The 25635-nt window shown below is 44.8% G+C and overlaps 1 protein-coding gene across 2 annotated transcripts in view; it reads left to right on the top strand.

Annotated features, from left to right (window-relative positions):
* Positions 1-11198, top strand: part of ACVR2A (activin A receptor type 2A) — a 50911-nt gene extending 39713 nt beyond the window's left edge. The window contains exons 5-13 of one of the 2 annotated variants that reach the window (XM_073647223.1): positions 454-477; positions 2105-2248; positions 3022-3165; positions 3831-3976; positions 4064-4178; positions 4272-4410; positions 4646-4776; positions 5665-6326; positions 10781-11198. In XM_073647223.1, coding sequence (XP_073503324.1) covers positions 454-477; positions 2105-2248; positions 3022-3165; positions 3831-3976; positions 4064-4178; positions 4272-4410; positions 4646-4776; positions 5665-5859 — 1038 coding nt within the window. In that variant the 3' untranslated portion in view covers positions 5860-6326; positions 10781-11198. The remainder of the gene's footprint in view (positions 1-453; positions 478-2104; positions 2249-3021; positions 3166-3830; positions 3977-4063; positions 4179-4271; positions 4411-4645; positions 4777-5664; positions 6327-10780) is intronic. The other variant, XM_073647224.1, reaches the window with a different exon arrangement.
* Positions 11199-25635: the final 14437 nt, after the last annotated feature.

The raw sequence follows: 25635 nt of genomic DNA, 5'->3' as shown, positions 1-25635 counted from the left end.
AACTTTTGTACATTGACAGTGTCTCCAGTTGCTGACTTTCACTCCTTGTAGTTGGTGGATTATGTCCAGTTGTACTGGCTGCACCACAGTGTAGTGGATGTGGGTGTTTAGTATGGACACAGTGGGGATCCCTCGGAGGGTGAGCTCATCCTGTTTTGCCGCTGCTCCTTGTGCACAATCCTCCCATGTTCATGTTATTGCGCAGCCTGAAGTTTGTGACGTCAGTGCCCTCTTGTGTTCAAAAATTGAAACTGCACCTCAGCACTTTCCCATGTGAGCTCATGTTTGCGCTGGCTGATGGGACTCATTTAGCCAAACTTGTTTTGTTTCATTTTTTCCCCTGTGTTCTTGGGAAGAATGTAGCAGCACATGCAATTTTAGGAATGTAAAATGACCTTAAGTGTTAGAGGTGCAGATAGTAATTCCTTTTGCATATGTGTTTTTCTTCACAAGCACGCCTTTCACATTATGATAGAGGTAAGAGACCTGTTTCCACAGACCGGTAACATCCAGTGCTAATGCATGATACAATTTTTTTATTTATATATATATATTTTTTTTAATTTTTCTTTCTTGGATGTGCTGTAACATGGAGACGCATCAGCCTGCGAGCTTGCTTACTCCACCGGGCTGGATACATGGAGACATTGACACAGAACTGCCTAACTCTGTCTAACAAATTGCTTTGCTCACCGTTCCAGGGAATGCATTATGGACATGACACATGATCACTGTGTGTAGGGTTGGCGCTATTGCTCCACCCGTCAGGAGATATATATTATTATTTATTTTTTTTTTTTATTCTACATAGGTATAAAATTCCATGCTGATTATTTTTTTTAAACATTTTTTAATTGCCATTAGAGCTCCCATTTTTGATCTCTCAAGTCTCCTGCTGAGAGATAGAACATCACCTTGTGATTACTTGCTGTCACCACTAGAGGGAGCTTATTGCATTGTTTACGTCCCCAACTCCTGCTTTGTGGGCCCCTAATTTGTGGCTCTTGGTTGTGACATATTGCACCGCCTTCGGCCTTTTTCCACAATCATGGTCACATGTTAAAAAGATTATCCCAGCTGCTGTCACTCTTATACCACAGATACATCTGCTCGCTGCTGAAGGTATCGGTAGATGTGATGTCGCCTCCCGATACGGAAGTCAGCAGAGCCGGAGTAATTCCTTAAAGGGGTTGTCCAATGGCGGAATCATTTTTTTTAAATTCATGGATGGTTTTAAAAATACACGGAGGCCTCATTTCTCACGTTAAGAAAGGTTGGGGACCTTGGAGTCTAGGAAGCTCCCCCCTAGTGGTGGCTGCAGTCACTACACTATCCCCTAAATCTTGGTGTATGCAGGCCATATGGGGTGCGCTGGGTCCGAATAGCAGCAGATTTGACGATTATTGAAAACCCCTGTTTTTAAAGTTAAGAAAATCAGCACAGAATTTTGGACCTTGCAGGTAAAGGTGGACATCCACACCCATGCGGCATGCAGTATATAAAAAGCGTTCACGTTTTCCACCTTCCCTGAGAAATCAATAAATCTTTTAATAAAGTTTCGTGTTTTGTTTTTTTGTTTGTTTGTTTTTTAATCATTTTACAGGGAAAAAAAAAAAGTAACCATGATTTTGGCTGCGCCCCCTGACACGAGGAGGTGACGGCATGTAACACAGATCACTTTCAACTAAAATAAAAGTCGTCATCGAGTTGTTAAATTAATCAAATTAACCCTTTCTTGGCTTTATCTGGATGAATGAAATAACTATTACATCGGGTTCTTCCCAATAATTTTGTGAGGATTAATTTCCGTATCCAAAATCCCTACTCTAGAAGTCTGGGAAAGTGGCGGCACGACAGCCACGGCCATATTGAACGCTTTGTGCATCTACTAAATGGTTAACTTAAAAGTTTTAACAACTTGGTGATTTGAGGGTGGGATAATTTTAGATTTTTGGCTGAAAGTGATCTTTTGGCCATAGAGCGCCGTGCATTGCGGTGAGGATCAGAGCGGATCGGTCGTGTGCTTTGCCGCGTAGGTTGTGCATGTTCAGCGCTGGCAGCGGCCGCCATACAAGACTGTAGTAACTGGTGGCGTCTCTTGCAGGACCCTGGCCCTCCGCCACCGTCGCCTCTGCTGGGGCTGAAGCCTCTGCAGCTGCTGGAGGTGAAGGCTCGAGGGAGGTTCGGCTGCGTGTGGAAAGCGCAGTTATTGAACGAACTGGTGGCAGTCAAGATATTCCCCATCCAGGTACGTGCCGGCGCGTTCCTACAGGAGCCTCATTCCTGGGATCTCCATACAAAGTGCTCAAAAGGGAAAGGTTTTCTCTGCTGCGTCCATTAAAGGCCCCTCTGTCTTACAGTAAACCTGACCTGTCAGACTGCAGTGATCGGGGGTCAGAAACCCCCAATACTTAAAATAATCACATAAATAGCCCCCCTGCTGTGTTTCTAGAAGCGTTGCCCCCCGTAACAACGTGGCCACTTATTCACTTTTTCAATTTATTCTCTATTTTTACACATTGCTTTCGGGGGATTTTTTTTTGTGTGCCGATGCTTCGAAGGACCCTCATCAGATCTGATTTTAAAGCTGCCTTTTATCATTTAGAGGTACGCACAACTTATTGATCGCCATTTATTGTCCCTCCCTCAAAAAGAGACAATAAGCAGCAGTCTTAGCATTGCGGCCTTTTCTTTTTTATTTTTATATTATATTAGATATTCTACATATACATTTTTTTTATTCTTCCAAACTTTTTTTTTTTTTTTTTTTAACTTATTTTGAAACTTTTTATTTGGCAGAGTTGGAGGACATAGTTAGGCCGGGCTGCCATAGCGTCCCAATGCAGGATACTTGGAAGTCAAGGTCCTTGCTGGCGATGGCATGTAAGGGGTTAAACATCCAGGATCAGAGATCTCTCTCATCCCGGCCATTAGATCAGATCTCCCAGTTGTACCACCAGTATTAAATGCCGGCGCAGGGGTGGCTCTTACATATTAACCCTTGGTACTGTCGCCCTACAGGACAAGCTGTCTTGGCAGAACGAGTATGAAGTGTACAGCCTGCCCGGGATGAAGCATGAAAATATCCTACAGTTCATCGGGGCAGAGAAGCGCGGCACCAACCTGGACACGGATCTGTGGCTCATATCCGCTTTCCACGACAAGGTAAATGGCGACGGCGTCCACACTGCACATGGTCTCCGGGAGCGGTCCGAGCTGTGTATGGGGGCATGAGTTGGCCCTTTAAGGGATCATCCTCAAGCTGAAAGGTCTGTAGTTAGCTTTGTGCTGAGTGTTGATGGTTGGATCCCCACAGGCATATGTAATATCGCCACCTTGAGGAAAAATGAAGCATTACACCGGTCCCATTGACATCAATGATATGTGCATTATTGAATTATTTGGGTCTTACATAGATTATTTGTTGCCGCTGTAGCAAATCGATGAAGGCGTCTCTGTATTAACTTGCCCTAGTGGGATCCAATCCCCTTTATCTCCCAAATTACAGTTTTCTAGGACCTGCGTTCATCTTACTTTTATCACTCCTTAAGTGTCTACTGAATTCATGGTGCGACTGTGTAGAGGAAGTAGTTATAAATGTAATGGAGGTAAATCGGCTCAAAAAAAGACAGACTAAAGAGTTAACTGAGAATCTGTCAGTGAGCTCACTCTGACTGAAGTTCTTAACTCATTCTGCAGCATGCAATAGAGGCGGTGCAACGTTTTCTAAATTGGGTTTCATTAAAAATGATTTTTTGACTCATTGATGAAAAATTCAAAGGTGGGCAACCCAAAGTAATTTATGCTTTTTTTTTTTTTCTGCCCCAAAGGGTTCGCTCACAGACTTTCTCAAGGCGAATGTGGTCACTTGGAACGAACTCTACAACATTGCTGAAACCATGGCCAGAGGTCTGGCATACCTTCATGAAGATATCCCAGGTCTGAAGGACGGACATAAACCCGCCATAGCCCACAGGTACGTGCGCCATCCTCTTCATGTCGTGGCTCCACCTCATCCAGAGGGTCCTGTTCTAATCACCGAATCGTACATTTCATCCTGAAGGGATATAAAGAGCAAAAATATACTCCTGAAAAACAACCTGACGGCGTGTATCGCGGACTTCGGCCTCGCATTGAAGTTTGAAGCGGGTAAATCAGCCGGTGATACTCATGGCCAGGTAGGCGTCCGGGTGAAATCTACTGAAATATGAGAGACCCCCGCATGTGGTTAGATATTGGCCTTTTCCTATCTTGCATTCTTCTTTTCCTAGGTTGGCACTAGAAGGTATATGGCTCCGGAGGTGCTGGAGGGCGCTATAAATTTCCAGAGAGACGCCTTCTTGAGGATAGACATGTATGCATTCGGCTTGGTTCTTTGGGAACTGGCGTCGCGGTGCACGGCGTCCGATGGTGAGTTCACGGACCTTGGCGTCCACACTTATGTTTTACAGCTATGCAACATTAAAGGAACCGTTCTGTCTCTCAGAAACAGTGAAATTGTAAAAAAGATGTCTGCAGCTTTCTCATATACTTTGTCTTCCAAGATGGCAGTTTTGTCATCTCTACTCGTACATCTCATCGCTGGTTGTTACGATTGTTCCAGTCTGGACCGAGGGTTTTTACACATCCTGTCATTTTGCCGTAGGTCCAGTGGACGAGTACATGTTGCCGTTTGAAGAGGAGATCGGGCAGCACCCGTCTTTGGAGGACATGCAGGAGGTGGTTGTACATAAAAAGAAAAGGCCCATTTTAAGGGAATGTTGGCAGAAGCATGCAGTAAGTACGGCCCTACAGCGAGTGACCAGATCCGAAAATGGAATAACAAAAATGAGAATGTGGTTATTTCTGCAACCGTAATTCAGATGTGTGTGAATGAGCTATATCTGCTATTCCATCCTTTTATATTTACCTGTCCCAAAGACTCGCTGAGGTCCAGCCGTGTGCTTGTTCTTCCCCCGAGGGCTCGCTGCGGTCCAGCCGTGCGCTCCTGTCTCTCCTCCCCCGGGGGCTCGCTGCGGTCAAGCCATGTGCTTGTTCTTCCCCCGGGGGCTCGCTGCGGTCAAGCCATGTGCTTGTTCTTCCCCTGAAGACTTGTATTCCAGCTGTGTGCTTGTTCTTCCCCCGAGGGCTCGCTGCGGTCAAGCCATGTGCTTGTTCTTCCCCTGAAGACTTGTAGTCCAGCTGTGTGCTTGTTCTTCTGCCGGGGGCTCGCTGCGGTCCAGCCGTGCGCTCCTGTGTCTCCTCCCTCGGGGGCTCGCTGCGGTCCAGCCGTGCGCTCCTGTGTCTCCTCCCTCGGGGGCTCGCTGCGGTCCAGCCGTGCGCTCCTGTGTCTCCTCCCTCGGGGGCTCGCTGCGGTCCAGCCGTGCGCTCCTGTGTCTCCTCCCTCGGGGGCTCGCTGCGGTCCAGCCGTGCGCTCGTTTCTCCTTCCCCGGGGGCTCGCTGCAGTCCGGCCGTGCGCTCCTGTCTCCTCCCCCGGGGACTCGCTGCGGTCCAGCCGTGCGCTCCTGTGTCTCCTCCCCCGGGGGCTCGCTGCAGTCCGGCCGTGCGCTCGTGTCTCCTGAGGAATGACTGTATGCCCTGTATTGGTGTAGATTACCTCCGCGGACTGCCATTATGACAATACCCGATGCCCGCCTGTCTCTGAATATTTCCCCATCTCTCTAGGGGCTGGCGATGCTCTGCGAGACGATAGAGGAGTGCTGGGATCACGACGCAGAAGCGCGGTTATCGGCAGGCTGCGTGGAGGAGCGGATTATCCAGATGCAAAGACTTACAAATATTATCACCACCGAGGACATTGTAACAGTGGTCACCATGGTAACAAACGTGGACTTCCCACCCAAGGAATCGAGTCTATGATACTTGCACTTGACCAACAGAACTCGGAGCTGCTATAAGCTAAGGAATGACTTTACCTTTTTTCGGATGGTTGGTCTTTTATCGCGGCGTCCTCCGGACGGGACGCACCAGACTTATTTCATTCCACGTGACGGTTGTGCGAAAAGAAAAAAAAAAAAAATAGAGGAAAACTTTTAAAAATTTTAAGGAATGAATAAAATTATGAAGAAACCACGGACCTCTCCGGATCCTCTCGCTCTCTGGATAATTCACTGACACCAGTTTTGTAAATGTCAGAAGAGACTGAAACCTTGAGTGAACTACTGCTATAAATATATATATGTATAAAATATACAGTATATATATATATATATACATATATACACACACAGACCTATATGTGTATATGTATCATACGAATATTTTTTTTTTTTTTTTTTTTTTTAATCAAAGCATTTCATTTTCAGATTTAAGAGAAAAAAAAAAGGGTAAATGTTTTTATCGCATTTGCTGTTGTGTTTCTATCAATGACTATTGTAATGCCAATATGACACAGCTTGTGAATGTTCCCCGTTGCTGCTGTTTGATGTACAGAAACCGAAAAAAGGGAAAAAAAAAAAAAATAATAATTTTTTTTTTTTTTTTAATTACTGTGGGACATTTTTAAAGAGGCTTCCAGGCATATAACCTCCCTCAACGAGCTATACCTCAGTTCCACAACGCTCTCAAAATTAAATTATAATTTTTTTATTTTTTTTTTTTCAGGGAAAAAAATAACACTAAGCAATTTTAATAAGTGAACTTTTTTTTTTTTTTTTTTTTTTTTTTTTTTTTTAATATATATATATATATATCTATCTATCACAATTTCGATGTGTTATTTAAAGGCAAAGAGCCTTACGCTGTGTTTAACCCATCATCCTGTCCCTTCTTTGAGATGCATGGATTAAATACACGACTCGCTAGATCTCGATCACGGGAAGGGTTAATGTTCTCGAAGAAATAACCATTCCTAAAAGTTTTGGATTTTTTTTTTTACTTTTTTTTTTTTTTTTTTTAATCCTGCCCCCTCATCACTTTTTGTAGGTAAAACTTTTACCTGCCCATGTATTATATAGGTTTGCTGTGTCTGAGGAATTATTGACAATAGAAGCATGTGGGTTTTTAATTTTTTATTTTTTTTTTTTGTTTTAAAAAAAAATAATAATTTCTTTTTAATTATTATTATTTGCAAGCTCTAACACTGGAACACTCAAGTTCTCCTCACTTTTCTTATTTATGTTGTACGTCTGTTCAGCGAGCGGCCCCGGCGCGGCCGTTTTTTTTTTTGTTTGTTTTTTTTTTTACGGATCTCCTCAGGAAGTTTCACGACCCAAAATTCCTCACTTTTTTATTTTTTTAATTTTTTTTGCTTTTTATTTTATTTTTCAGAACTGCAATCACACAGTGCCATCGTGTCAGAGCAACATGTGAAAGACGACCTCCCGTCAATTTTCTCATGTTGACATATATATAAATATATAATCAGGGAAAATTTTGGTGAAATGTAAAAAAACCCTACATTATGCAACTCCTGTTTCCGGGTTTAACCAATACTGACGTGAGTAGCACAGATTAGGTATAGGGCGAGAGATGCTACACTGGCAGATGGTGGCGTTTTGGTTAAGACGTAGGAATAGGTGCCAAAGTCTGTCTCAATGTGGAGGAAAGAAATTCAAAGGGGTATTCTCCAAGATCCTATCCCAATATGTTGTAATAATAGCAGATGCCTCCAATTAGAAATTTAGTATAGTTCTTCTGATTAGCTACGTCACTTACCCCATGTGTAGGGCACTGCAGTAGCTTAGGTATCCATGGTTATGACCACTCATATAGTGATAGTTGTTAGGTATCCATGGTTACGACTACTACTAAGCTACTGCAATACCCTGCGCATAGAGAAAGCGACATAGCTAATCACAAGAACTATACTACATTTCTAACAAAAATGAATTTGCTAATATTATCATCTACATCTTGGGATATGATCTTTGAGATGGGAATACCCCTTTAAAAGTGATCATGCCTGCCTGAGAGACCCCTTTTAAATGTGGTCATTATTATGGATGCCCTACTAATTCTAGACTGGTAGATGCCCTGATCGGTGCGGTTGTCCAGGATTTAGAAACACATGCCTGCCTTCTTTGAACTTTGGAAAATAGCGCCTCCCTTGTCTTCAGGTGATGTATGGTATGGCAGCTCAGCTTTATGAAAAAGAATAGAAGAGAGCTGCGTTACCAGATATGGTGTGTGGACAGGGCTGGAGGTGGTTTTGGATATAAAAAAAAAAAAAAAAAAAGGCAGCTTTGTTTTTCTAAACCCTTAATCCGTGTATATAGGATATTCCCTTCCTGCACCGAGTATGAGTGGGGTCATTGGATAAGCTCTTTGGCTTCAGAAGTGTTTATGCTCTTCCTTAAAGGGGTCCATGCAGGCGGCCGGTTCCCTTTTATCGCCGTCCGTCAGTGTCTGCAGCCACGTAATATCCTCACCTAATGTTATGCAATGTCTTTCAGCGGGGGGGGTACGACCTCTCCGGTTACAGGGCTTCTAGCTCGGACCCCCCCCCCGTTCTGGAAATCTTAACACTATGGCTGCAGTGCTGTAATGGTGACGGCTTTTTTTGTGCATGCCAAAGTCGACTTCCTGGATTTTACAATGAACCTCCATGAATCTAGTATTACGTTCTGTCTGTTATAACGCAGGAAATGTGTATTATTATTATTATTATTATTATGAGATCACTGTAAGTGCTGAGTACCAGGCTGCCGCTCGGGATGCACACAACTCTGGGAACAATGCAAAAAAAAGAAACCTGTCCAGACTTCAGGAAAGCCCGTCCCTCAAATATCTAGAAATCCTATGAGGAGTGTCGCATATTGGGGAAGATTGCCATCATTTTATTATTATTTTTTTTTTTTTTAATTTTTAGATCATGTCTGTTGTGATTTACAAAACATTTGTATATGAGGAATGAAACATATTCTATTGTTAAAGCTGCTGAGATGTTCATTTGTTGCTTCCTTTATTCTTTTTTTTTTTATGCGCCAGCTGGAAAGGGTCTCGGGCATCTGTTCGTGTTTGGGTGGTCCAGTGGCTGCAAGGAAGCGAACAGATCTGTCGTGAGCTGTAATATGCTCCATATCGGGCAAAAAAAAGTCCTGTTAAATCGGGATGATGGTTTACGCTAGAAGCATTATTTATTTATTTTTTTATTTTTAACTTTCATTACACACACAGGCAGTAATATTTTATTAGGTTATTTTTTTATTATTATTTTTGGGGATTTTTAATTTACATGTTCTTCCTTTGCAGCTTCATAAAAAATAAACGAGTGTAACAATCATGCAAAAAAAAATAAAACCTTGACTCCTGTCATATCCTAGGTTTTAATGGGTGGAGATTCGGATGTTAAGACCCCCATCGATTGCTAAAAGGACGTGGTAGAAGCTGCTCTCATCTACTGAACGTGGACTCACTACAAAGTCTTGCCGTCCGATTCATCAGTTTGCTGCAGAATTCTGACATAAGTGTTGGAAATGTTTCAGCAAAATTTTTGAGCGTTTTTATGCCAGCGGAGGCCAGCAAAATTTTTTTTATTTTATTTTTTTTTTAAATATGGGGAATTGGGCATGGCCGAGAAATTCGTCATAATTTATGCCACAAAAGTGGAGGAAATTACGACAAATAAGGAAAGGTGAATCCTTCTTCCAAGAACATCCATTTAAAAGAATTAAAAAGTAGAGTAAATTACGACAAAAATGCGCTCCAGTTCTTGACTGTGGGATATTTCTTACACTGGTGCAGATGTAATTAAAAGACGAATCTGCTAAATTTGGCGCACCATACCCGACAGGCATGCAATACACCAACCTCAAAGAATCAGCTTGTTTTAATCTTCAGAAGAGAGCAGTACTTGGTGCTTCTGCCCCTTCATTTTAGAGATCATGGGGGAGTATCGGCAAACTGACTTCACTTTATGATAACTTATTGTGACATGTCTGTGTCCAGTTTTTTTGTTACAACTATTTTAAACTTAGTTCATTTTTTATTTTTTGTATTCGCTGCAATACCAGATGCTTCCTGTAAACAACAGTGGCGCTGTTTTGGGAGGAGAAAAGAAAAACCTAAATCATTAATCTGTTCTTAAACTTATAGGTTTATGACGTTGGAGCCTATACACACTACACATAATCTAAAATATTGGGAATCCAATCCTAATTTTTACTTGAAATTCCAATAACCGCGCAGATTAAAGGTCTAGTGGGTTTTTTTGTTTTTTTTTTTTATTCCGGAAATGGATCCACTTTTGTTTTCGGGCCATGTTTGGTATTGCAACTTGGACCCATTAAAGTGAATACTGCATTATCGTACCTAGCTAATGCGGGGGGTGGGGAAAAAAAAGAGCATGTTTAATCATAGACCACCCCTTTTAACCAGTGGTGGTCCTTTTGCATAGGAAAATAGGTTATTTTCTGTCTTTCCAGTCTGGACTGGTTTAAGCACTGGGAATCCAAGTGTAAATGACAATCTGATATAGGAAATCCGTACAGAGCCGCTGCGGCGGGTGTACTCTCTTTCTGCAGCCTGGACTCCCAGTTTCGGGCTCAGTGTTGGACGGGTTCGGAGCAGTGATACATTTCATTCTCTAGCCGCGGCCTCTTATCATTCTCCCAATGCCTTGAGACATGTACTGAATGTAACGTACGGTGTTGTGATCTCATCTGTGACAATAGCTCGATACTATCAACTGCCAAGTTTTATTTCCAAGTTGTTTTTTATTTTTTCTTCTTTGCTAAAGTTTTGTTTTTTGTGTTTTTTTTTTTTTTTTTTATTTACTGATTTTTTTTCCGGTCTTTTGTTTGGAAACTTTATGACTTTTTTTTCTTCTTCTTCTTACCAGGGTGCATTTGGTATATAATTATGCAGAAAGTTATTTATGGTTTTAAATGCAGAACGATGCAAATGGAAAGAGTCGTCTGATCGAGAATCATTTACCTCAGATAATTCAACCAGCAACTATGTTATATTATGCAGTTTTTTCAGTCCATGGAATAATCCGTTACCTCTGATCTTTTTGGTAAAAGCAATCCTAATGCATCTTGTCTGAGCAGGTTGCTGTTACTACTGTTTCTTTATTTGCAATTTTTCATATCCTATATATATATATATATTTTTTTTCTCCTTCCCATCTGTTTTGCAAGAACCTACAGAAATGCCCTGGTAAAAAAGTGATTGTTAAATATTGTACAAATTTAAACATGTATGCTATCCCCCACTGAAAAAAAAGAAAACTAATAAAAATGAAAATATGACACTTACTTTGAGCAATTTATTTTACTATATATTTGTTTTAATGTTTGGTAGAAATGAAGGGGGGGATACTTGGTCTGTGCAGTGATTCAGTAGGTGACGTGCCATCTTGCTTTGCTCGGTGGTCAAGTTCAGATGCTCACATGCCCATTGTAGGCTGCTTTGGTTCTATATACCGGGGTCAGCATGGATGCAATAATGGCTTTGCAACTAGCCAGTCCTGCTGAGATTCCCTTAATCAGGGCTGGGGAACCTCTGGCCCACCGGTTCGCAATTACCTCTTCTCCGGTCCCCCAGGCTGATTCCCAGGGGCCGAAGTGCTCTGGCCCTTACATTATTTATTACTGTGCCCATGCAGCATTCACTACAGGATGCGGTGACACATGCAATGGAAGATTATTACATCGGTCAGGACGTACTCTGTGGGCGGAATTGGCACACAATGCTCTCCCGTCCCACAGAAGACAACAGCATCTCCTGTGATATGCATGCTCCAGCCCAGTGTCTCCAGTGATGGATATGCTCCAGCCCAGTGTCTCCAGTGATGGATATGCTCCAGCCCAGTGTCTCCAGTGATGGATATGCTCCAGCCCAGTGTCTCCAGTGATGGATATGCTCCAGCCCAGTGTCTCCAGTGATGGATATGCTCCAGTCCAGAGTCTCCAGTGATGGATATGCTCCAGCCCAGTGTCTCCAGTGATGGATATGCTCCAGCCCAGTGTCTCCAGTGATGGATATGCTCCAGCCCAGTGTCTCCAGTGATGGATATGCTCCAGCCCAGTGTCTCCAGTGATGGATATGCTCCAGCCCAGTGTCTCCAGTGATGGATATGCTCCAGCCCAGTGTCTCCAGTGATGGATATGCTCCAGCCCAGTGTCTCCAGTGATGGATATGCTCCAGCCCAGTGTCTCCAGTGATGGATATGCTCCAGCCCAGTGTCTCCAGTGATGGATATGCCCCAGCCCAGTGTCTCCAGTGATGGATATGCCCCAGCCTCGATAGTCTCCTGTGTGATGTGTATATACAGCAGTCTGTGTCTGATGTACGGTAGTGTTCAAAATAGCAGTCCCATATGACTAACCAGATTAATCACTGTTTTTGGTATAAATTCTATTACCACATGTCAAACAATTTACCAGTTGGTGCTGTAGATTCTCAGAAAACCACCAGACTCTGCATTCATGATCTGCAGGTTTTTGAGTTTGTGTATTGAATAATTAATTGTACGGGAAGTGTTCAAAATAATAGCAGTGTGGAGGTCAATTAGTGAGGTCAATCATTCTGTGAAGAAACAGTTGTGAATCTGGTGGCCCTTATTTAAGGGTGAAGCCAGCACATGTTGTACATGCATTTCTCCTTGAAAGCCTGAAAAAGATGGGTCGGTTGAGACATTGTTCAGAAGAATAGCAAACTTTGATTAAAAAGTTGATTGGAGAGGGTAAAACTTATAAAGAAGTGCAGACAATGATAGGCTGTTCAGCTAAAATGATCTCCAATGCTTTAAAATGGAAAGCAAAACCAGAGAGACGTGGAAGAAAACTGAAGACTACCATTCAAATGGATGGAAAAATAGCCAGAATGGCAAAGGCTCATTCAATGATCAGCTCCAGGATGATCAAAGACAGCCTCAAGTTACCTGTGAGTACTGTGACAGTTAGAAGACGCCTGTGTGAAGCTAATCTCTTAGCAAGAAGTCCCTGCAAAGTCCCACTGTTAAAAAAGAGACTTGTACTGAAGCGGATACAATTTGCCAAAGAACACCTCAACTGGCCTAGAGACAAATGGAGAAACAATTTGTGGACTGATGAAAGTAAAATTGTTCTTTTTGGGTCCAAGGGCTATAGACAATCAGACGACCTCCAAATTCTGCATTCAGCCACAGTACACTCTGAAGACAGTGAAGCATCATGATATGGGAATGTTTCTCTTACTATGGTGCTGGACCTATTTACCACATACCAGGGATCATGGACCAGTTTGCATATATGAAAATACATGAAGCGGTCGTGTTGCCTTACGCTGAAGATGATATGCCCTTGAAATAGGTGTTTCAACAAGACAACGACACTAGACACACCAGTAAGCGAGCAAAATCTTGGTTCCAAGAAAATTGAGGTTATGGAGTGGCCAGCCCAATCCCCGGACCTTAATCCGATAGAACACTTGTGGGGTGACATCAAAAATGCTGTGTCTGAGGCAAAGCCAACAAATGCCAAAAAATTGTCAAAGCATCCTGGGCTGGAATAACAGTTCACAGCTGCCAGAAGTTGGTTGACTCTATGCAACATGGATGTGAAGCAGTTCTAAAAAACTGTGGGTGTACAACTAAATATTAGGTTAGTGATTCACAGGAATGCTAAATCCTCAAAAAAAGAGAGAGAGAGAGAACATATTGTGAGTTTCTAAAGACCAATGCAGACACTATTTTTTAGAACAGTCAAATGTTCATTTTTTATTTTCTGTAAAGTAGTTAAAAATTCTATACATTTCCCTTCATGTTTTGATTTAGAAAACAGTGTGCAATGTTCCCAATGCAGGAAATAAAAACTAGTATAAAGATTTTGTGCTTAACTGATGTGTTTGAACACACTGCTATTATTTTGAACACTGCTGTATACACAGCAGCCACGGTGTCTCCTATGTGATGTTTACATATTTATTTACTGCAGGGTATTTGCTTATCATGTTTTTATTTTGTCTGTTCAGTGGCCAGTGCGAACATGCGCTTACACGCTGCATGCACGCCAACTTATATCCCAGTTCATCTCTTTAGGTTTTTTGTTTGTACTCAGTGCATATAAAGGTGTGGCCTGCCTTTTTTTATGAGTTAGACATTACATTCGTGTGGTTCCCCATGGTTGCATGTGCACTAGACGGGTCTCCGTCCTTCTCAGCCCTTATCCACATACACGTCACTTGACAAATGGTAAGATTTTAATATTAGAGAGTAGGACCGTCCCAAATAGTGTCACCGTGACATGGTGGGATGGCTTTTACATTTTTTTGATCAAAATTATGTTAATTAAGCACCCTATATTATTTTCATGCACTATTGCAGTTTATTTACTGCAGGGTGTTTGCTTATTACATTTTTATCTTCGGTTTTGTCTGTACAGTGGCCACTGTGAACATGAGCTTTCACGCTGCATTCACACCAACTTCTATCCCAGTTTATCTCTTTAGGTTTTTTGGGATGTACACACAGCAGCCTCTGTGTCTCCTGTGTGATGCATACAGCAGCCTCGGTGTCTCCTGTGTGATGCATTCAGCAGCCTCGGTGTCTCCTGTGTGATGAATACAGCAGCCTCGGTGTCTCCTGTGTGATGAATACAGCAGCCTCGGTGTCTCCTGTGTGATGCGTACAGCAGCCTCGGTGTCTCCTGTGTGATGAATACAGCAGCCTCGGTGTCTCCTGTGTGATGAATACAGCAGCCTCGGTGTCTCCTGTGTGATGAATACAGCAGCCTCGGTGTCTCCTGTGTGATGAATACAGCAGCCTCGGTGTCTCCTGTGTGATGAATACAGCAGCCTCGGTGTCTCCTGTGTGATGCGTACAGCAGCCTCGGTGTCTCCTGTGTGATGCGTACAGCAGCCTCGGTGTCTCCTGTGTGATGCGTACAGCAGCCTCGGTGTCTCCTGTGTGATGCATACAGCAGCCTCGGTGTCTCCTGTGTGATGAATACAGCAGCCTCGGTGTCTCCTGTGTGATGAATACAGCAGCCTCGGTGTCTCCTGTGTGATGAATACAGCAGCCTCGGTGTCTCCTGTGTGATGAATACAGCAGCCTCGGTGTCTCCTGTGTGATGCGTACAGCAGCCTCGGTGTCTCCTGTGTGATACGTACAGCAGCCTCGGTGTCTCCTGTGTGATGCATACAGCAGCCTCGGTGTCTCCTGTGTGATGCATTCAGCAGCCTCGGTGTCTCCTGTGTGATGAATACAGCAGCCTCGGTGTCTCCTGTGTGATGAATACAGCAGCCTCGGTGTCTCCTGTGTGATGAATACAGCAGCCTCGGTGTCTCCTGTGTGATGCGTACAGCAGCCTCGGTGTCTCCTGTGTGATGAATACAGCAGCCTCGGTGTCTCCTGTGTGATGAATACAGCAGCCTCGGTGTCTCCTGTGTGATGAATACAGCAGCCTCGGTGTCTCCTGTGTGATGAATACAGCAGCCTCGGTGTCTCCTGTGTGATGCGTACAGCAGCCTCGGTGTCTCCTGTGTGATGCGTACAGCAGCCTCGGTGTCTCCTGTGTGATGCATACAGCAGCCTCGGTGTCTCCTGTGTGATGCATACAGCAGCCTCGGTGTCTCCTGTGTGCTATATACTGCAGATCTTCCACTGTTTGAGTTCTATGAATGTAACGTGAGCAGTGATGACTTTCCCCCGTGAGGAGACCTGCAGTGTAATATATATCTGTGTTTGGTAAACCTTACTGCTGCAAATTCTTTGCAAAACTTATCGCAGAGAGTCACATGCACTCCAGAATGATGTAAACTTGGAAAAGCAGTTACGAGAAGCATCATCCACACCACCGAACATCACAGCCGCACCAAGAGAAGCCGCTTCAGTCATTACATTAGGAGTGAGTTAATTAAATGTTTGACCAAATATAGCGGGGTAATTTTCAAGTTGATAATTTTGTACTGCCCCCAAAATATGGTATAAGTATTCAATGGACCTTGGCAGAAAAAAAGGTTCCGCACTAGTGTTGAGCGAGTATGTTCTATTAACCCTTTTGCCGAGTACGCTCGGGCCGAGCTCCGAGTATTTACAGCTGCTCGGTGATATGGTTGAATCGCTCCCGTGTGCATGATTTGCAACTGTTTGACAGTTTTATTACATGTGAGGAATGTCTATTTCTTACACATTCCTCCCATGTAATAAAGCTGTCAAACAGTCGCAAATCATGCACACGGGAGCGATTCAACCATATCACCGAGCAGCTGTAAATACTCGGAGCTCTGCCCGAGCATACTCGTAACAGAACATACTCGCACAACACTATTCCTCACCCATGCTATACATGAGCTCAAGACCCTTCTTTTACAGACAGCAGTAATGCTCTTTGGGATCAGATTAGATGGGTTATAGTGTGCATCAGAGCCCTGAGCGTCTGGAGAATAGGGGTAGCTGAGACCCTGGAGAACATGCTCAGGGCTGGATTTTCTGGTCCCCAATCACATGATCGCCATTATTCAGTAAATAACGGCGATCACAAAAAAAAAAACCTTTGCCCGCTATTAAAATCATTTCTTTCTTCTGACATGATATACAAGTCAAAGGAGAGAGAAATTACGTCACCAAGCCCCCGCCCCCCGTGTGGTCTCCGCCATCCTCCAGGCCCTCCTGCTTCCCCCCCCCCCCGGCCCTTTGCGTCATCTTCCTGAAAAAAAAATGGCGGGCGCATGCTGAGATCTGCCGGCCGGTACCCAGCAACAGCAGAGGTATTTTTCTTTTTGATCACTGTGATTAACCCTATCAGAGCTATCAGAAGTCAAATCCCCCTTAGTCAGATAAAAATAAAAAAATTCTTTGACATTAGGCTTAGGGTTGGAGTTATTTTTTTTCTTTTTTAACTTTTGAAAAAAAAACAATCCTGACAATATGATGACTGGTGTTGAGCGCAAGTGCTCTCTACTCGAGTTTGCATCGGGTGCTCAGGTACGTACGGATTATTGTGGGTCCTTGAGTGACAAGCTCGAGTCTCCGTTTCGTGCAAAAAAAACATGGCATTGCCTGCCATACACAGGCAATCCCCGCATGTTTTTTTAGGGGTGTCTTAACAGCTGTGAAAATGCGGGACGGGGACTTGAGCATGTCAATCGAGCACCTGCGATACTCTGTGCATACCCAAGCACCCGATGCAGACTCAAGTAACGAGCACTCATTACTAATGACAACGTATTCAATATGACGACCTAATGTTATCAAATTCTGTGTTGTACCTGTGGGTTCAAAATGCTCATTATACCCCTGGATAAAATCCTTGAGGGGGGTGTAGTTTCCAAAATGGGGTCAGTTGTGGGGGGTTTCTGCTGTTTAGGCACCTTAGGGGCTCCCCAAACACGACATGGTGTCCGCAATCTATTTCAGCCAATTTTTGTTCTAAAATACAACTATTGATCCTTCTGTTCCGATCCCGACCGTTTATCCAAACAGAACTTTTTGACTACATGTGGGGTATCGTCATGCTCGTAAGAAAGTGAGTAGCAAACTGTGGGGTCAACTTTTTGGTGTTACCTCTTGCAAAAGTTAAAAATTTGAGGCTAAGGGAAGATTTTTGAGAAAAAAAAATGAAATTTTTCAATATGATGACCTAATGTTATCAAATTCTGTGTCGTACCTGTGGATTCAAAATGCTCACTATACCCCTTGATAAAATCCTTGAAGGGTGTTCTTTCCAAAATGGGGTCAGTTGTGGGGGGGGGGGGGTGTTCCATTGTTTAGGAAATCAGGGGTTCTCCCAAGGTGACATAGTGTCCGCTCTCGATTCCAGCTAATATTGCATTCAAAAAGTCAAACCGTGCTCCTTCCCGTCCGAGCCCTTAAGTGCGCCCAAGCAGCAGATTTCCCCCACATATGTAGTATCTGCATGCTCAGGAGAAATTGCAACGAGTTTTGGGGTCCATTTTCTTGTTACCTTTGTGAAAAAAAAATGGGTCTCAAGTACAATTTTTGTGAAAAAAAGTTAAATGTTCATGTTTTCCTTCTACATTGCTTCTAATCCTGTGAAGCACCTGAAGGGTTGTTAACACCTTCACCACCTTGGGTTTTTCAGTTTTCCTCTCCCCTTCTTCCCAGAGCTATAACTTTATTTTATCGGTCGACCATGACAGCACCACGAGAGAGGGAATCCGCCGACCATGGACAGGAAACCTACAGGCTTAAAAGGGGGCGGCCCTCCCTCTCGCCTCAGTTTGGTTTCCTGTCCTTGATGGAGGAAGCCGGTCGCAGGCATAAAACATGGATGGCAACGGCTGTGATCCTGCGCCCCTGTCTGGGGACGGCAGCTCCAGCGTTGGCCGATGCTCGTGCGCCCCTATATGGGAGAGGCACAGCATCCTGAGGCAGTGGGGGTTCTCTTTTTTTTTTTTTTTTTTTTTTTTGCAGTGGTGCTGCGCCCCTGTCTGGGGTGGCATCCCCTTTTTTCTGCCACAGCCAGGTGCACCTCCCGTGGGAGTGTAGGCCCTGGCTGAGCCCCAAAAGTGCGGTGGGGTCTGCATTCCAAGTGGGGGTGACAGCCCACCATCACCCTCCGTAAGTATGGGGAGGGGGGGGGCGAGGGCCAAGGTGATTGTGTCCCCTCTGCCTGCCCTGGGTGAACGCAGCACGGTACATCGCGAAAGCGCAGCTTACCTGTGGAAGCGCTGACAGCATGCATCCTTGCGCGAAGCTCGTGCGGTGCGTACTTCCGGGTTTCGGTAAGTCGCGGCCCGATGACGTCACCGCGACTCGGCGATCATGTGCAAAAGAGCGCGAAATTCAAAAAATAAATAAAATAAAAAATAGAGTGTGCTGAGGCGCTGCTAGAGGGGAGGAGCCAGTACCTATTTAACCTATCAGGTAACATGGCTCAGTGCTTCCCAAACCTTCATTCTTTCATTATGGAGTCTGAAGGTGTCCAGTCGCAGCAGCAGCAGCAGGTTGAGCAGCCGCCATCTTCACCATCTCAGCGGCTGTCTGGGAGCCCCAAAAAACGCATCGCGCACGTGGTCCTGGTAGCCGGTCCTCAGGAAAACTGAGCTCGGGGTCTAGGTCTGGTCACCATACCTCTGGTAGAACAGACGAATCTGCAGCCTCTAGGGAATGTCCCCCGGCTGAGAAGGGTCCTTCCTCCAATCCGGTACCGGCTGTTTTTTCTTCCTGAGCCGCCGGGGTAAGTGATCTTCGAGTAAGTTCACTTAGTAATATGGTATCCCTTCTCCCCTTCCATATTTTATCAGGGGAAGAAATGTACCGCCAAGGCAAAGCATATACAGTGTGCGCTATGCAAGTCTCTTCTTCCTGACGGATACCCTAAAAAGCTATGTCAGTTGTGCATAAACCAGACACTGGCAGAAGAGGGTCCTGCTCTAACTTCTGGTTTAAAAACCTTAGTTAAAACAGAGATTCACAAGGTCCTCTTCAAGAGAGTTAAAGAGAAAATGATCTCGGACTGTGAGATCCCCTTAGTCTTGGATGACCCCCTATCCTCTCCCTATGAGTCGGATTCAGATAATGCAGACTTTTCCTCTGTTTCCTCCTCTGATAGTGGTGTGGGACAAAATTGCTTCCCCCTTGGTGAAGTGGACAGATAGATTAAAATGGTTCGGTCCACCATGGGCATCACAGAGGCCAGGCAGGAGAAGTCAGTCCAGGACGTTATGTTCGGGGGCTGGGTCAAAGGAAGAGAAGGAGTTTTCCGTTGAACGAAAAAATCCAGGGCTTAATCCTTAGCGAATGGAAAAAAACGGAAAGGAAGGGCGCTCTACCTCCATTCTTCAAAAGGAAGTACCCCTTTGAGGAATCTGCCTCTTCCTCCTGGGAAAAAGCCCCCAAAATTGATGTGGCCATTTCCAAAGCCTCTAAGAGTTCCTCCCTTCTGTTTGATGATATGGGAGCTCTTAAAGACCCCCTGGATAGAAAGGCTGATTCTTTCCTTAGAGGGACCTGGGAGACTTCGGCGGGAGCCCTAAAACCCGCGGTGGCAGCTACTTGTACCGCCAGGTCCCTAATGATCTGGCTGGACCAGCTGGAAGCCCATCTTAAAAACAATACCCCCAGGAAGGAAATCTTGGCGGACATGTCTCTTCTTCAGGGGGCGGCAGCCTTTCTGGCGGACGCATCAGCAGATTCCGTCAGATTAGCAGCAAGGTCGGCCGCCATGTCTAACTCGGCCCGGAGAGCTTTGTGGCTAAAATGGTGGCCGGGGGACATTCATGCGAGGACAAGACTCTGCGCTATCCCTTGTGAAGGGGGACATCTCTTTGGGTCGGTTCTGGATGAGCTACTGGATAGAGCAAGTGACACAAAAAAGGGCTTTCCTAACCTATCTGCCCCCACGTACAAATGTCCTTTTCAGAAAAGGTTTCTACGTAATAAGTGCCGGAAGGGTCAGGATAAATGGAAAGACCGTAGACCGAAAGGTAAAGGGCTCCTGTTCGGATCCTCTTCTGCTAGCCAAGGCCCCCGAAAACCGAGCCAATGACTCGCGGCCCAGGTAGGGGGGAGGTTATTGGGCTTCTTACCTGCCTGGACAAATATCTCTTCTAATAATTGGATCCTTGGTCTGGTAGGTTCCGGCCTGAGACTCGACTTTCAGCGAGTCCCTCGTGGGAGGTTCGTCCTGACCCCAAACTGGTCCTCAACACGGGAGCAGATGGCCCTACAAGTGGAGGTCCTGAATCTGGTCCATAAGGACGTCTTAGTGGAGGTCCCGATAGCAGAGAAGGGACTGGAGTTCTACTCACCGTTGTTTTTGGTCACTAAACCTGACGGATCCTTTAGGTGTATTGTTAACCTTAAGGCCCTGAATAAATTTTTGTTAATTCCCACCTTTAAAATGGAGTCCATTAAGTCTACTATTGTTCTCAGGCTGTCACATGGTAGTATTGGATCTAAAGGACGCATATTACCATATACCTATACACAGAAGCTTCCAAAAATACCTTAGAGTGGCCTTGGTCATAGGGGATGAAATCAGACATTTCCAATTTGCGGCCTTGCCATTCGGTCTCGCTATAGCCCCTAGAATATTTACGAAGGTGATAGCGGAGGTGATGGCTCATGTACGGGAACATAATGTATTAATTATCCCTTACTTAGATGATTTTTTGATCATTGGAGACTCAGCCTCTCAATGTTTCTCCCATCTTAAATTGGTCTCCTCTATTCTGGAAGGCCTGGGCTGGATCCTAAATCTCGAGAAATCCAGGGTAGTCCCTTCGAGAGTACAGCAGTTCCTAGGTATCATGCTAGACTCAGACCTCCAGATGTGTTTCCTTCCAGAAGCCAAAAAACAGAAGGTCAAAAGGCTGGTGGAAGGAGCTCTTGCGAACCCGGTCATGTCCCTTAGGGCGGCAATGTCCTTACTTGGTACCCTGATATCTTGTCTGCCGGGGGTAATGTGGGCACAATACCACTCCAGAGTTTTACAGTGGGACGTCCTACAGAATGAGGTCTCGTTACATGGGCACTTGGAGAGACGGATGTTCCTATCTTCCCGGTCTATTGACTCTCTACAGTGGTGGGTGAATTTAGAAAACTTGTCTCGAGGAATTCCGTGGGTGGTCAGAATATCTGAAATAATAACAACTGACGCAAGTCTACATGGATGGGGAGCTCACTTGGGGGATATGATTGCCCAGGGGTTCTGGTCGGACGCTGAGAGAGCTCTTTCCTCTAATACTAGGGAACTACTGGCAGTTGATAGGGCTGTTAATCATTTCTTACCATTCCTTCACAATAAGAACATTAGGATCCTGTCCGATAATAATATAGCAGTAGCTTATGTTAACCATCAGGGGGGTACTCGTGCTGGATCGCTAATGAGAGTGGCGGATCATCTCTTTCAGATCTCGGAACACCATCTCCTCTCTTTAACAGCCCTCCACATCAAAGGGAAAGAAAATTCAAAGGCAGACTTCTTAAGCCGTCATTTTTTAAGGCAAGGCGAATGGGAACTAAAACAGGACATTTTTTCCCTATTAGTCCGGAAATGGGGTTTTCCGGTGGTGGATCTCTTCGCCACAAAACAAAACCGGAAGACAAAGGTCTTTTGCTCCCTAGATCCGAGAGAAAGGCCCCTGACAGTAGACGCTCTCCAAATCCCTTGGAACTTCAGTCTGGCCTATGCCTTCCCACCGTTAAACCTTCTGCCTATGTTGCTAAGAAAGATCAGAGAGGACAAGGCAAGGGTCCTCTTGATCGCCCCCTTTTGGCCCAAAAGACCCTGGTTCTCATGCCTGAGGAACAAGTCCATCTCGGACCCTTGGGTCCTGCCCGAAGTTCCGGATCTCCTCAGCCAGGGTCCAGTGCTCCATCCGCGAGCTCCGGGCCTCCACTTGACGGCGTGGAATTTGAGAGGTCCCTGCTAGAACGAAAAGGTTTTTCCCAGAGTCTAGTATCTACTTTATTACGTAGTAGAAAGCCTGTCACTACCAAAATTTATGCAAAAGTTTGGAACAAGTTTTTATCTTTTTCTAAATCTTCAGTGGATAAGGGAGCACCAATTGGGAAGATTTTAGAGTTCCTACAAAGGGGCTTCGAGCTGGGGTTAGCAACGAGCACCTTGAAGGTCCAAGTGTCGGCACTAGGTGCCCTCTATAACTGTGTCCTCGCAGAAAACTATTGGATTTCCCGCTTTATAAAAGCAGTAGGTAAGTCCAGGCCAGTTACCAAAACTAATGTCGTTCCATGGGACCTAAACCTGGTTCTGAAAGCGTTAGCTGGGGCACCCTTTGAACCAATAGATTCTGTATCCCTGAGATCTATTACCCTCAAAACAGCGCTTCTTGTAGCCCTAACATCTGCTAGGAGGATTGGTGATATTCAGGCTCTGTCCTCTGGCCCTCCCTTCACCCAGGTTCTGGACGACAGAATAATTCTTAGAGCAGATCCAGCATACTTGCCTAAGGTAGCTTCCCGGTTTCATAGACTTCAGGAAGTAATATTACCCTCTTTTTGTCCGAACCCTAGTAATCAGATAGAAGCAGATTTCCATGCTTTAGATGTGAGAAGGTGTGTGGTTAGGTACCTGTCACTCAGCCCTTTAGGAGAGATAGCTCACTCTACCCGGGCGGTGGCAACCTCATGGGCAGAGAGGTCTGGCGTCTCGATGGAGGATATATGTAAGGCAGCTACCTGGTCTTCTCCATCTACCTTCTATAAACACTATAGACTAGATCTGGGTGCTTCGTCTGACCTCACATTTGGGAGAAGGGTGCTCCAAGCGGTGGTCCCTCCCTAGAATCTTCATCTCTGCAATTCTCTCGTGGTGCTGTCATGGTCGACCGATAAAGAGATTAGTTACTTACCGGTAACAGGATTTCTCGGAGACCATGACAGCACCCTTATATTCCCTCCCTTCACCCCTTTTTGGGAGCACTTCTTATCTGTTTTTATTCTTTATTCTCACACATTGGTGTTGTAAGAAAATGTATATACTGTTTGTTTCAAGATTATGTTGCTATGTCTACTAACCGGGCGGTCCTCTCAATGCTCTGTAATCCACACTGAGGCGAGAGGGAGGGCCGCCCCCTTTTAAGCCTGTAGGTTTCCTGTCCTTGGTGGGCGGATTCCCTCTCTCGTGGTGCTGTCATGGTCTCCGAGAAATCCCGTTACCGGTAAGTAACTAATCTCTTTTCCATCAATATAGCCATGTGAGGGTTTGTTTTTTTGTGGGACGAGTTGTACTTTTGAACAACACCATTGCTTTTACCATATCGTGTACTGGAAAGCGGGAAAAAAATTCCAAGAACAGTCAAATTGCAAAAAAAAAGTGCAATTCCACAATTTTTTTTTTACCATGTTCAATAAATGCTAAAACTGACCTGCCATTATGATTCTCCAGGTCATTATGAGCTTGTAGACACCAAACATGTATAGATTCTTTTTTATTTAAGTGGTGAATCAAAAAATCCAAAGTTTGTAAAAAAAAAAAAAAAAAAACGAAAAAAAAACCACAATGGTGCCATTTTTTTGAGACCCATAGCGTCTCCATTTTTCGGGATCTGGGGCCGGATGAGGGCTTACTTTTTGAGTGCCGAGATGACGTTTTTATTGATACCATTTTGTGGTAGATACAATGTTTTGATCGCCCGTTACTGCATTTTATTGCAATGTTGCAGTGACCAAAAAAAAACGTAATTCTGGCGTTTTGATTTTTTTTCTCGTTACGCCGTTTACCAATTGGATTAATATTTTTTTTTTATATTGATAGATCAGGCGATTCTGAACGCGACAATAACAAATGTGTGTATTTTTCACTGATTTTTAATTTGAATGGGGTGTGAAGGGGGGGGGGGTAATATAAACTTTTATATTTTTATAAAAAAAAAATTTCACTTGCTTTAATAGTCTCCATGGGAGACTAGAAGCTGCAATCATCTGATCACCTGTGCTAGACATAGCAGGATTTCAGACCTGCTATGTGTAACAAAAATGCTCATCGGCTATGAGCGCCAATATGACAACCACAGGGGTCTCCTGCAGAGCCCGGGTTGTCATGCCAACTGATCGGCAACCAGCGATTATGTGACGGGCGGGTCTTATGACAAGCTTCCGGCGCGGCAATGTTAAATGCCGCTGTCAAGAGTTTGACAGTGGCATTTAACATGTTAACAGCTGGTGGTGGATCGCGATTCCACCCGCGTCCATTAGGGGCACATGACAGCTGCTCAGGTCAACTTTCATGTGCCGAAAAAGGTGCGGGCTCATCGCTGGAGCCTGCAACAAAGAGGGTGGAGGGGGGGGGGACCCTGGACATACCTATACGTTCAAGGTCGTTAAGAGTTTAAAGCTTCTTGAATGTGGTTTTGAGCACCTTGAGGGGTGCAGTTTTTAGAATGGTTTCACTTTTGGTTCCTTGAAATGTGATCCTAAAAAAAAAAAAAAAAAGGAAGATCTGTCCATACGAGGCCAGCCATTGTCCTAGACCAGAATAAGGTTTGCCACTGAGGATTTAATCCTGGGCCTTAACAGTCAGGGTACGGCTATAAGTCATGTTGTAGGCCTCTGGCAGATCTCGTCCTGGCATAAACCCTGCATCGGCCGGTATGGCTGTACCATGCTAGAGGAGCTGGGCTGCAGGTAGTTCCATGTCCTAGTAGTAGCGACAAACAGGCAATCCCCACCTGTGTGGCGCCTGTCTACCGCCATAAAAACATGCAGCCGCAGGGGCTCAAACATATTATCAGAGCCTGGCCAAGATATTCGTGCACGTTGTCAGAGCACGTTCGCTCATCACTAGTTGTGACGTGCATGGCAACCTTATGACATACAGTGACCTCTAGGACCTGGCCGGAAGTCCTGGCCTTTAGTGAAGAGGCCAGAGATGCGGCACAACAGCAGAACGACAAGGACCAGACTGCAAGGGGGCAGATGAGGTGAGCACTAAATACCTCTCCGACTGCCCCGCTACTTGCCATCTGGTCCTCTACTTTCCGCCATCGTGTAGCACATCTCCGGTCTCTTCACTTTCTCTATAGGTCAGGTTGCAGCACACGATCTTACATCAAGCAGTCTGGTCGTATACCTGGTCTATAACGGAGAGGGTGGAGATGCTGTGTGCTTGTGTGCTACGGCCTTAAGAGGACCGGACTGCGAGCAGCGAGGCGGCTGGAGAGGTCACCGATGAGGTATTGGGTTATTTTTTTTTTTGCCAGGCTGGCTCCAAGTTACGTACGAGTTATGAAAAACCCTACAGAACCCAGCGACGTCCTGAAACAATACACCTTTCTATATGGTAA

This window comes from Phyllobates terribilis, unplaced genomic scaffold, assembly GCF_046119375.1.
Source record: "Phyllobates terribilis strain yellow unplaced genomic scaffold, ASM4611937v1 Scaffold_9__5_contigs__length_417890890, whole genome shotgun sequence".
Lineage (NCBI taxonomy): Eukaryota > Metazoa > Chordata > Amphibia > Anura > Dendrobatidae > Phyllobates > Phyllobates terribilis.
Note: the sequence above shows the minus strand (reverse complement) of the source record. Positions and strands in the feature narration are given on the sequence as shown.